This window comes from Notothenia rossii (assembly GCF_949606895.1).
Source record: "Notothenia rossii genome assembly, chromosome: 11".
Classification (NCBI taxonomy): Eukaryota; Metazoa; Chordata; class Actinopteri; order Perciformes; family Nototheniidae; genus Notothenia; species Notothenia rossii.
The window spans coordinates 11,526,585-11,539,845 of NC_136910.1; the positions used below are offsets into that span (position 1 = coordinate 11,526,585).

The following is a 13,261-nucleotide window of genomic DNA, read 5'->3' on the forward strand; positions in this document are numbered from 1 at the left end:
GTGTGTGTGTGTGTGTGTGTGTGTGTGTGTGTGTGTGTGTGTGTGTGTGTGTGTGTGTGTGTGTGTGTGTGTGTGTGTGTGTGTGTGTGTGTGTGTGTGTGTGTGTGTGTGTGTGTGTGTGTTTTTTTGCTGTGCTGTGCTGGATTCTTGGCATGGGAACCAGGGATTTTCCATGTTTCTCCGAATGTTTCGTTTTTTGGCCTCTTTTTCCCACTCTCTACTCGAAGCCCCTCCACCACACCCCTGTTCCTCCTCCGCCGCCCCTCTCCTTGCTTTTGTTATTTATGCTCTGACTCCTCCATCCATTCCTTCTACCCGATGTCTCTGTGGTTAGGATATGTGTGTGAGAAATGCAAGAAAGAGACTAAAGTGAATAGTTTAGTGTTGGATTAATTGCTCAGTCTTCTAAAGAAATAAACTTACAGACAAACTGTTCATGTTCATTTTCCCTTTTGCTTTAATATCAGTCCAGCTGGTCTGAGGAATGGGCTGCCATACTCCTCCTTAGCCTTGGCCCAAACAACAGGCAGATTATTATTATTATTTCAGATAAGTGAAATGTGGAGAGAAAGAGAAAGAAGATAGAGATAAGGGTGGTTGGGCGGTCGGGGGGGGGGGCTGCTGCTGCTGCTCTGGAATGCCTGCCTCTTTGTTTTAATTAATAACAGATGCCTGAACTGCTGGTTTTTCACCGTGGAGCGGTTTACACTGAGCTTTCGTGTGTGTGTGTACGTGTACACTTCTACTCAAGTCTCTTTCCTCACAGGAAACACTTTTTCTTATGAAGTACCTCACAGGTCTTGAACTTTTGAAGCTGTTCCACTTTTTGGGTTATGTGTTCCCAAAAAACCTCTTTTATGGTTAGTCATATGGATGTTTTCTAAAACCACAACATCACATACTTTATTCCCTATTCCTTCGTCTATTTGATGCAATCAAGTTACACTATTTGATTATTTATACACAATTATTTATCTTCAATAAAGCCCTTTTTTGGTTTATTTTAATATGCAAGTATTTTATCAGTCAGTGGCACAATTTGTATTACAGTAGATCCCTTGATCCAAAGTCTTGTTTATTTCCACCATTGTAAAAGTGGCTTAATTCCACTTTATTGCTGTGATTCGTGGCATCGTCCATCTTGTATCTCCTCATCTAAAAGGTTGGCTAAACATACTGGTGTCCCTTTAACTCATTTATAATATTCATGGGGCTCGGTCGTGTTTTTATTTAGAATTTTGGCTGAGATTCTGGGACAAAAAATCAGTAGTGAGAGCCAAATAAATTAATGACACACTTAACTCCTGATGGCAGACATTCTGGCTAGTTATATGTGTAACTGCAATCATTAACAATGGCTTTGCTCCACCTAACTGTTGGTTTACCGGTGATAAATGATGCACATATCTAAGGCTTTCATACTGGCACATGTAAATGTAATGCCATTTTTGATGGTTATCTGTTACAACTATATTTGAAAAGTCTGTTTTTACCCAGAAATACAAGTTGAAACTTCTCACATCAGTTTACAATTAGGTCATAATTATTATTTGCTTGGCATTGCATCATTATGAAGAGAGAAATTGTAAGTGATATGACATTCTGACATTTGTTTTTGCTGATACATGCATTGTGAAAACAGCTCTATAATGTAAAACTGATGTTACTCTCCTTAAACCGCAGTGATAACATCTGAGTTTTTGAGGCTAATCACACAAACAAGTCTCCGTCACTATGACTGTATGCTCACTCTGACATGACGCCAGTTATTATGACGGCTTACTGCATCTGCTATGTATTACTGGAAATGTGTAAGATATGGTGGGAAAAGAGCTCAAGAGCAGGGAAATCCCTGTTCACTGGAGTCTGACTGTCTAACAGCCCACATACAGAAATCCTGATTTTTATACAAACAGATTTGTTGTTTAGTATTTTGTTGAATTGTAAATCTAAGCTGCACCAGTAACTCTGGTATAATTATACTGCCACAGATTGGTAACCACCATACACACTGAAATACTGACTTTTTCATTTTGTTTAATTCATTTTGTCCAAGAGAGAAACTTATTTCCACACCAAGCATTATCAAGTTGATTTCAGGGTTATATTGCAGGAAGGGAATAGCTTGTTGCTTTATCAAACATAGAAGGGAAGCAGTTTTTACCAAGTGATCCCCAGCCTAAATTAAACAAACTCTGATCTTGTGAAATACTTTAAAATGTTCGGCTTACACTTTTTCACAGCTATTGCCTCCCTAAGGCATGGTTTGCATGATTGCTGCAGCTCTGCTCTGCTCCAGGGTTTTATTTCATATTTCTATGATCTTGCAGAAATTGTGACAGCCTTGGGGTAAATAAAATAAATATGAAGGATCACTGGTGGGAAGAAACATTAGACATAGTTAAGTGATCGCTTTTTGTCACTCAACTTGTCGGGTTTCACAGAGTTCACTTGAGGACAAACATCAGACTTTTGCAACATGTACTCATTTGAATTTTCCCGAATGTTTTGCCTTCGTGCCACATTAACAGAATAGTTTTGATCTGTAAGAGGGGGATAAGTATAAGTGAGAATCCTCTCTGTATGGACGTTCATCTTCATCGTCCATCTTTCCTCCATGATGTTTCTCTCTATGTTGGTAGAGAAAAACATCATCTTCACTGGCATAACTGAAATTTTATAGCAGGTACGTCATCTTAGATTTAGTATGTTCAAAACAGGACAAAACTTGCATATCTTTAATCTTCTGCTTGCCACTATAGATAAGTAGATAGCTGGAGACTTGTATTCACAGGTTAAATTCCAACTTACAGGGAGTTTCAGAGTATGACTATGAAAGGGATTTGTCGTTACATTACATGTTGCTTATTAGATGCTTTTATCCAAAGCAACTTACATACTCAATACTGTGGGCAATCCCCACAGGAGCAATTTGGGTCAAGTGTATTGCCCAGAGACACAACGACATGCTGACTGCAGTGGGGTTTGAACCTGTGACCCCCTGATCCGAACACCTACACACAAACCACCGCGCCACACGCCTCCTTGTCAATGCTCAACACCTGATGATCTAATTCCAGCGTGACATTTAAATAAACTAATCACCAGGAGGTTGAAATAATGTCTTTCACACTTTCAGAGGATAATAACATATTTTTAGATAAATGTGACGGTATCCCTGAATCCTTGTTTGTAGTGGATCTATTGTATTTTTTTGTTTGAAAAAACAAGAATTGGCAGCAAATGCCAGATGTGTGGTTGTATGACACTGCACAAATGGATAGATAATGAAACATTGCACAACCTTCATGTTTAATAGGCAAGGCAAGGCAAGTTTATTTATACAGCAACTTTCAACACAAGGCAATTCAAAGTGCTTTACAAAAATGAAAGACATTAAGAAACATATTATAAAATGACATTTAAAAACACTCATTTAAAAGCAAAGATAATAAAAGTTAGAGTGCAGTTTAAGATATGAATATATCAATTAAAAGCAACGGCAAAAAGAAAAGTCTTCATCCTGGATTTAAATGTAGTAAGAGTTGCAGCGGACCTGCAGGTTTCTGGGAGTTTGTTCCAGATATTTGGAGCATAATAACTGAACGCTGCTTCTCCATGTTTAGTTCTGACTCTGGGGACAGAAAGCTGACCCGTCCCTGAAGACCTGAGAGATCTGGATGGTTCATAATTTAGCAGGAGGTCAGGAATGTATTTTGGGCCTAAACCATTCAAAGCTTTATAAACCAGCAGCAATATTTTTGAAATAAATTATTTGACACACAGGAAGGCAGTGTAAAGACTTCAGAACAGGAGTGATCCACTTTCTTAGTGTTAGTGAGGACTCGAGCAGCGGTATTCTGAATCAGCTGCAGCTTTCTAATGGATTTTGTAGTAAGACCTGTGAAGACACCATTACAGTAGTCTAGTCTGCTGAAGATGAAAGCATGGACAAGTTTTTCCAAATCTTTTTTCTGTGTTCACGCTCATGGCCACATCTCCATGGAGATATTTTCTTGCCAGTCACTTCCTTTACCTTAGTTGGAGCAATGGCATCTATAACATTTTTTATTTTTGAATTAAAATGATCTACTAGCTCATTTACTGAGATGTTAGCAGGGTTAAGTGTGGAAGAAATATTCTGAGTAAACATTTCCCTAGTATTTTCAGTTAAATATCGCGTGGTTGTGGTTAACTCTTTTTGAACATTTTTGTGAACAGAAATAGAGCTCTTAAAGAAAACACAGGAATGATCAGAGAGTGCAACATCAGTCACCACAACCTTTGAGATATTCAGACCCTTTGAGATGATTAGGTCCAGTGTGCCCCTTATTGTGCGTGGGCTCCGTCACATGCTGAGTCAGTCCATAGTTATCATAGATCAAATCTTGACATGTTTTCCCGAACGCTCTGCCTATGTTGAGAAATGTTACACTTTCAACAATTAATATTCATCAAACATTTGGTTTTACATTTCAAATCCATTCTTTAAAATGTACAACTCAAGAAAAGCTAAGTAGAAAAAGTGTTGACAGATGTCTCCAAAATGTATTTTCAAACTGATCAACTGACTGATTATTGAGATATTCTAAATGAATTGTGACGCAGCCAAGCAACAGAGAGTCTGGTGTTTTCCAGCGGTTTGGGAAGGAGCAGGCAGACAGTCTTTTACCACACAGGGGATTTGAATTAGGACAGAAGTAAAGCCAGACTGCTGATTGATTTCAGGAAAACCACGAGGCCCACACACACACACACATTTAAATACATGCTCGCTTTTCCAAGCTCTCACACACCCGTCCCTGAAGGTTAACATGTAACTCTCTAGTGCACGGGGTCAGACTGCGATTGGTTACATGAGGAATTCCCTACTTACTCCTTAATTGACAGCTGGATTAGACATGTTTAGCCTGGAGGGAGAATACATGGATTATGTGCGTATCTACAGTAGGTGTGTATTTGTTAACCTGGCCATTTTCCTCCTCAGGACAATCATTGGACGTACATGTGAGTGTAAACCTTCATATTGTCTCTTCCTCCTCTCATCTGTCAGGGTGTGCTGAGTCGAGAGCCGTTCCCCTTACCTCCAGTTCCTGCTCCCGCCTGTTTAGACCCTTCAGAGAGCTACTATGAGGAGGCTCAGCCCTACGAGGAAACTTTCAATGGTAAAAACTCTTGTTGAATGTCACTCTTCTTCTACTCTTTAAACCTACGCCACAACATTTTAGAATCCTCTCGGTAAGGCCTAGTTAAAGGAAACTAACACTACGTGAGTTAAAAGCCTATTTTGTTTTTCACAACACCTTAACCTCTGAGCTTGAGCTGTTTACCGTCATGGAAACATTTTGACACACTTTTCTGATGTATCTATTCTTAACAGGAAACATCTCTGGTTATCTGAGAAGGCGGTTTCACGCACTGCAAGAAGAATGTCACAAAAAGAAATAAAAGACGTTATCATACATTAAGATCATATGACTAGTTGGGGCTTGCTGTGGTAAATAAGTCACTTTAATAGCTCACAAGGTGTTTTATCAGAACTGCTGCATTACTTAAATATCATTAAACCACAGCTATGGTGTCATGGATTGGTCTTGTTGTTTTAACACCTGCTGCTCTTATCGCTGACACCCGCTATAAAAATATCTTTAATTCAATATATACTGTAGGTGAATAGTGTTAATTAGGCATTTTCTATTTTAGATGTAACTTCTCTCTTATTTCTTTTCCTTTTCTTCTTGTTCTTGTTCTTCTCCTCCTTCTTTTTCCTGTTTTCTATGATGTTGTTAGATCTGGACTGTTTTGGCCTCTCAGGGCCCTGGATGCGAGTGCACAGCTCTGACAGTGTGATCTATGCTGTTATCAACAGGGGTAGCTACCTCTCCATCACTGGATGTGTGTGTGTTTATGTACGGCATGTGCACGGGCCGTTGTCGAGCATGACCAGCGTCTCGCATGTAGAGAAACAACCTCATGACATGCGACAAAAGTCATTCATCAGTCTTATCTTATCAATTTCCTTCGTTTGTTTTTCTCCTTTTCATCATATCTTTATCCCGTCACCATCTCTTATCAATACTTCAACAGCTCATGTGGCTGTTGCAAGGAAATCCTCTTCTCTGGAGGATGTCATCATGATCAATGAGTCATACATTGACATCATTTAACAGTGTCATCATTTGTGTTGCTGCTACTCATGCCGTTTCACCCCCAACCCACCCTCTCCCCTTGTGGCCTCTTTGCTTTAGTTTCTTATCATGTTTTTGTTTCTTAGATGACGGGGATGCAGTTAGCAGCTCGTACGAGTCCTACGATGAGGAAGAGGTGACCAAAGGAAAGTCAGAATCAGCGCAGCACCAGTGGCCTTCAGCGGAGGCGTCCATTGAGCTGATGAAGGACGCTCGGATCTGCGCCTTCCTGTGGAGGAAGAAGTGGCTCGGACAGTGGGCCAAACAGCTGTGTGTCATCAAAGACCATCGCCTGCAGGTCGGTGAAAGACACTGCGGGAGTTTGAATTAAAGCCCCTTTTTAAGGTTAAAAAACACAATGGTGCTCTAGGAGGAGATTCAGGTGATAAGTTGGGCGGGTGTCACTTGGTTGGTTATTGGCTAATGGTTACACAACCAAAAAAACATTATGACATCACAAAGTGGCCAAAATCCGATTAGCTCATTTTCAGACCGGATTTTCTGTAAATAGATCAGGACAAAAAGAGAGGAGGTCTTTTTTCCTGAAACTTTCAGAATCTCTTTCCACAGAGGGGACACATTTATGTATAAAAGACATGAAAAAGTGGATTTTGCATAATAGGTGACCTTTAAAGAATGGAAAAGTGTAATCCAATGTAAATAAATGTATAAGTTGGTGTATTATGATGTGGTCCTAATCTGGGTTGACAATAGTGAGAAAGCCCCCCATGCCAAGGAGCCAAAATGCCTAATACCAGGGTCCTGGAGCTGGATTTGTACTATTTCTTATTAAAGTGTTGTGTTATCTCTGCCTCTCACAGTGCTATAAGAGCTCCAAGGAGCAGACGCCTCTCCTGGATGTGAATCTGCTGGGCTGCAGTGTGGTCTACAAGGAGAAGCAGATGAAGAGGAAAGAGCACAAATTAAAAATCGTTCCAGTTGGAGGGGAGGCCATCGTGCTCGGCCTGCAGAGCAAGGAGCAGACGGAGCAGTGGCTGAAGGTAGGACTCAGAAACTGTGTGGGTCATGTTGTCATGGTTTCTTTACCTTATTAACAATAGTTAATACGTTTGTTGTGTGATTTAGATTGTGTTTTAATTCATAAATAACATTTGAATATGTCGAGACTTATCAACCTCCTGTTCATTAGGTGATACAGGAGATCAGTCCCAAGCCAGCTGAAAACTGTGATGCACAGCACTCACAGTCTGACTCCCCAAGGCTCATTTGTACAAAGGTACGCTTATTTAAAACATTTTTGCTTTGGTGTGTGTGTGTCTTTCTTTGCTCAGATAACCTGTAGAGGAGATCTGAAAGGCATATATATAAACTGTAGGGCTCTGTAACAGTTTTTTTGTGTATTTCTAAAGAACTTGCCTAATACAGTATGACTAATATGTTGATTTGAACTCTCAGGGAGAATTGAGTGAGAGATACTCAGTGGCTTCAGAGAGCGGAAGCAGCACTGACAGCCATGCTGACACTCCCGAAAACAAAGATGGTGAGTCACTCCTCAACGCTTTATTGTTTCAGTTTTCCAACATTTGGGTTTAAGACCATCGGTGATGCGTATCTGATAGTGTGAAATGTTTTTATTGAATCAGAATTATTCTCCTCCCCTTCAGTGAAAAGAAAATATGGAGCAGGGTTGAAGTTTAGCAACCTCATGAACATTGGCAAGAAAAAACCCTCTTCGTTGGAGAGCCCAGAGAAATGTGTGGACACCTCAGGTGAGCAGAGAACTAATGTGCATTTTGTGCCATGAAATAAGCTCCCAAAGCATGAACACAGTTGCACTTCCTCTCCTTTTTATTCTACAGCCCTTGCTACAGTAGGTGGTATTTGAAGGTGAAAGTCTCTATGTGTAAATTCCTTTTGATACCAGTATAGATTTGTCAATACATGTTCTTATGTGCCTTCTTAGCTTTAAAAAAATTATAATACTTTTATTGGAATAATATCATGAATGTTAGAAAATGTCCAATATACTGTATGTATTTGCAAGTATTATTATTATTTGTGTGTGTTATGCACCGCCCGATACAAATTGAAAAAGCACAACATGTTCCTGATATACCTACATACCAATATACGTTATACATTAAACAAAATAATTGTGATCATGCTAACTGGGGATAACCAGAGACATGGATTTGATAGAGGAAAAAAAAAGAAAAAATGGGGGTAGGGGTAGCTTCAAAACCTTTAATTTCTTGACACAGAGAATTTGACCTCTTTTAGCCACCAAGAAAGTACCACAACAGTTTGTTGGATTTAAGCAATAATCAATATGACATTAAACACTTGTAAATAACTATTGCTAAGGTCAAATGACCATGGAACGAAGAAGAAGAAGAAGTCATTGCAAATGTCTCTCCTCTGTCAGGCTACCTCAACGTGCTGGTGAACAGCCAATGGCGGACCTGCTGGTGTCTTGTAAAGAAGGGGCAGCTATGGTTTTACCATGACAAGAGCAAGAACAAAGTGAGCCAGCCAGCAGTGAGTCTGGGGGGCTGCAGGGTCCTGCCCGACCCCATCCCCGAGCACCTGTACTCCTTCAGGATCAATATGGATGGCAGTCAGCTGGCCACCCTGGAGGTAAACCACCACTGTCTGTTGTGCTGCTTTGTAACATCCCGACAAATGTCTTGCATCTCAGTAAATGGTTTGACACTGTTTATCACGTAAGAGTTTTACACCCTGACGTCTTTCTCGTCTTTTATCTAGTGGCGTACAAACTGTTTCCTGAAGATAATATGAGCAATTGCCTCAAGTCTAACTGGAGAAAAAAACAACAGTCAGCAGGAATGGTGTCTACAGTTTATTATAGGAAACACTAACATGTCCTCATCTGGAATCGACTTTCTGCTGACATCTAACTTATGTGTATTATATTTGTGCACACAAGGGTGGTCTGCATGTTTGTGTGTGTTTTACTGAAGGGTGTGTATCCTCTGGGATTTCAGGGAATTTCATTAGGTTTCCAATACCACCCTGCTACAGCGCATATTTGGTCCTAGGCCATGGAATCCAATGTTTAGTCTTAAAGGCTCTGACACCATTTTATGAGTCCTTTTTGTTTTCTATCTAACAAAATGAAACTTCACAAGTACAGTATTTACCAAAACTTCAGCAAGATTATCACCCATTGAATTCCTACTAAACTGGACCAAACCATTATGAGTTACTTCACACAGTTTCTATTAGATGAGCTATTTGAATCCCCCAGAATAATAATAGCTGTTTTATATGTATCAGAATAATGTGTTCCTAAACAGCATTTTCAAACACATTATTGAATTATCAAGAGACTGTAATTGCTAATGCTCAGCTGGGGACATGGTAACTCCTTAAAACATTTTGCATATTGAAATACTGCGGGCACCCATGCTGTTGAAATATTTTCATTAAAACAAACCGACGCAGGGTATGCAACATTAACCATAAGCTTGGGACTCATGATGTTGCAAGTCCATGGTATGAACTAAATGCACTTTGATCTTCTCCTCTTCTCTCAGGCTAAAACGTCCGCAGACATGGGCCACTGGCTGGGCCTCCTGCTGTCCCAGACGGGGAGCAAGACGGACCCCGAGGAGCTGACATACGACTATGTTAACGCTGAGAGGATATCCAGCATCGTCAACGCTGCCAAGACTTCCTTATAGTAAGATCGTCACTACTGCTCACTTTAATGTGAATGTATCTTTGGCCCGATATTCAAGTGGGACTTTTCTTTTTGTGTCTCTCTAGTTTTATGCAGAGGAGGTATTCAGAGCCAAACAACTACATAGACACCCCCCCCTCCATGTCTCACAACTCTGATGAACTGTATGATGATGTGGCGTCTATAGCTGATCCAGAGGTATGGTATCCAGGAACAGAAACTTGAGATATTTTCCCATTATTGATGCATATTCCTGTTTGTTGAGTTTTTAGAAAGTCACCTTTGAAATGTTATAAAATATGTTTACCCACAAACCAAAAAATCTTATTTAATTTGTAGAAAAAAGGACATGGATTCAGCATTAATGTCCACAAATATGCAAAATAAGATGGTAATCTTAGAAAATTGTGATTTTTTTTTACAAGCTAAAAAACCAGTAAATATATGAATCATTCATGTTGATTGGTGTAGCACTTTCAGTTTCATTTTTTACATTGTGTCCTCAATTTGGCTTCGTTCCACCTCATAACTTCCTGTTCCTGTGTAATACAGGATGCTGAAGAGTATGTCCTGCCAGAGAGTGAGGACAACAATCCTCAGGAACAATTTGAGACATGCACACAGGACAGCAAGGACTCAGAGGGAACAGAGCAGGACCCTGACAACAGGATTTACCTGGACCTGGTCCCTGTACGCTCCTTCCTCCATACGTCCTGCGGGGCTAAAGCCCCCCCTGCCAGAGAGACTTCTAGAGAGTCCCCAGTCCCAGTAGAGGACCCAGCATCTCAAATAAAAGAGGTAGGTTATATCATTTAAAAACATATTTGATATTTTCTGAGCATAAATCACATATTTTGTGCCTACATTTTTTTTATTTCCAGGCCAACTCAACTAGCCACACAGAGCCAGATTCATCATCTGTGGTAAATGGAACAAGTTTGACCTCTATAACCAGCAAACCAGAACCAGAACTACCCCAGACTCCCCCTCCACCTCAACCAGTCAAGACCTCGTCCCAGAGCCAGGAGACCCCCAAGAGGAATAGTGTGGGAATCTCACAGGCATTCACCTCCCCTGGGGTTCAGATCAATAAAGGTCAAACGGTTTCTACTGGACTCCCTCACAGTCCTGTCCCCCTGCGGCCCAAGGCACATACCATAGGTGAGGACGTAAAAACGTTTCCAACTTTAACGGGAAAACCTCCTAAAATAATGTTTTATTGAGAAAAAGTAACTGTTGTCTTTACCATTGAGTTAGATAAACTGCTTCCCTTCCTCTGTATTCTTACATTACCATGGCTCCCCCTAGTGAAAAGCTGCATCCTCTACACTCAAAGAAACACCTTCAAAACATAATGCAGATTTCAATTCCAAAAGAAATTAGCTTTTTAATCACGAACGCATCTTTTTTTTTCATTCTTGAAAATGAATTTGACCAAATGTTTTATTATTTGCTGAATTTAAAAAGCTGTTTTCTCTGATTCAAAGTTTTTTTTAAGGGTTTTTAAAGACATGAATTGATAGCTGAACCATTGTTTCTTTGGATATCAAGATAGATCTAGATTTGGATTGTTATACTAGCTAAAAATGTACAGTATTTCAATCTTTCTTTGATTCCCAGGGTGTCCCGGTGCAGTGGAAGGGAAACTGGGCAAGAACCGCACAGAGGCAGATATGCGGCGCTACATCGATGAGCGCGACCGCCTGGAGCGAGAGCGGGAGGAGGTGAGGAGCAGTCTGGGAAACCTGAAGAAAGAGAGGAGGGAAACCAAAGAGGAGCTCAGCAGCTGCCAAGGTACATCAGCACTTCCTGTGACACACACTGAAGGTCATCACTGATCTGTGTGACTGACAGCTCCATGTTATCCTCAGATCCAAAGCAGCAGGCCTCATTAGAAGCCCGATTGAAGCAGAAGGAGGAGGCGTGTCGGGAGGCGGAGAACCGCAGGGTGGAGGTGGAGCTACGGTTGATGGAAGTAAAGGAAAGTCTGAAGAAGGTGGAGTCAGGCCCGTTCACACTGGGGACCACACTGGACAGCAGCCTCCAGGACTCACCTATGGTAAGTGTGCAGGTTATCAGAGGAAACATGATTTATATAAGCCTTTAAAGGTTTCCTATTATACTATTTTTAGGCATATATTATACAAAAAAATATATATAAACATGTCCATAAAGCGTTTTGCTCAACAGATCACCCATTCTAGCCATGCCTCATACCCCTCTATTTCAGCCCGGTTAGAGAAGTGCTGATTCTGGGTCCTTAGCTCTGAGTGTTAGCGATGCTTGCTAATGTAAACAAAGACCATATTACTTCCAAAATACGTCGCGCATTGTTTGTGATACAGCGATGTTTCTGATAGGGCCGTGGATGTAAAGCCAGCCCACATTTCCGATATGTCGTAATGATCACAGCAAATCTGGATCAGCTCCGTTGTACCCCCATTTTTAGAGATGTGGGTAAGGAGGGAAAGGTTTTATTATTTATTTACTGACACACTGGGGACACATATTTAGGTATAAAAGACATCATAATAGGAGACCTTTAAGCCAGGGTCCTGTTTGCTTTGCTCCCTTACCAACTGTTGACTGTTTACCCTCAGCCTAAAGCAGCAACCCTGCCTGCTCTACTGTCGACATCATCATCCCCATCACCTTCATCCCAACCCCACAACAGCAACACCAGTGCAGACCCAGGATCCCCCGTCAACTCTGCATCTGCACTAAAGAGCAGACCTGTTTCCATCATGGCCACCAAAGGAAAAGTCCTGCAGAAAGCCATGGTGACACTATACATACTTCTAAATGCAAATGCTTCAGTTAAACAAGATACTTCCATGTGTGAGGAAGTATGTATGTATCAGGATGCATGATAGCAAGTGTATGAACTTGTATTAAATGCATTCAAATAACATCATTTCATAATTCTTGTATTTTCAGGAGTGGGAGAAGAAATCCACCACCTAGAGGGAAACATGGTGACCTTTTTGAACTCTCAAATCAACATTCTCCCTACTCCCTCTGGATTCCTCATCAACTTCTTGCCAAGACTATAAATCAGAGAGCCAATCAGAGGGATGTCTTCTCAAACACCACTGGATAATCTGAGTTTTAAGGACTTTTTCATGGTTGTTTCTCTCCATTTGCTCAAGGGAGGACATTGATGAAGTAGCGTTTTGGCCATTCCAACAATTGTTCTTGATGATGATGCACGAATGAAAACAGCCAAACATTTTTAAACCACTGAGACCCTCTACTTAATTGGCAATGTTGTACACTCTAGATTGTAGCTTGGTTCATATATGCTGTTAGCCAAGATGTAAATATATTTACGCCATTATTCAGCCTAATTTGGCTTGTATTGCTAGCTAAAAATGCACTTTTTATTCAAATAAAAATGTACTGACAACAA

The 13,261-nt window shown here is 40.6% G+C and overlaps 1 protein-coding gene across 1 annotated transcript in view; it reads left to right on the top strand.

Moving 5' to 3' along the window:
• Window positions 1-13,261, top strand: part of afap1l2 (actin filament associated protein 1-like 2) — a 37,045-nt gene extending 23,784 nt beyond the window's left edge. Inside the window, exons 5-19 of the mRNA XM_079657163.1 lie at window positions 5,054-5,165; window positions 6,275-6,486; window positions 7,010-7,189; window positions 7,339-7,425; window positions 7,605-7,689; window positions 7,814-7,918; window positions 8,575-8,786; window positions 9,707-9,852; window positions 9,939-10,050; window positions 10,405-10,650; window positions 10,734-11,013; window positions 11,473-11,646; window positions 11,724-11,911; window positions 12,453-12,632; window positions 12,790-13,261. Of these exons, the coding sequence (XP_079513289.1) occupies window positions 5,054-5,165; window positions 6,275-6,486; window positions 7,010-7,189; window positions 7,339-7,425; window positions 7,605-7,689; window positions 7,814-7,918; window positions 8,575-8,786; window positions 9,707-9,852; window positions 9,939-10,050; window positions 10,405-10,650; window positions 10,734-11,013; window positions 11,473-11,646; window positions 11,724-11,911; window positions 12,453-12,632; window positions 12,790-12,816 (2,346 nt within the window). The 3' untranslated portion in view covers window positions 12,817-13,261. The remainder of the gene's footprint in view (window positions 1-5,053; window positions 5,166-6,274; window positions 6,487-7,009; window positions 7,190-7,338; window positions 7,426-7,604; window positions 7,690-7,813; window positions 7,919-8,574; window positions 8,787-9,706; window positions 9,853-9,938; window positions 10,051-10,404; window positions 10,651-10,733; window positions 11,014-11,472; window positions 11,647-11,723; window positions 11,912-12,452; window positions 12,633-12,789) is intronic.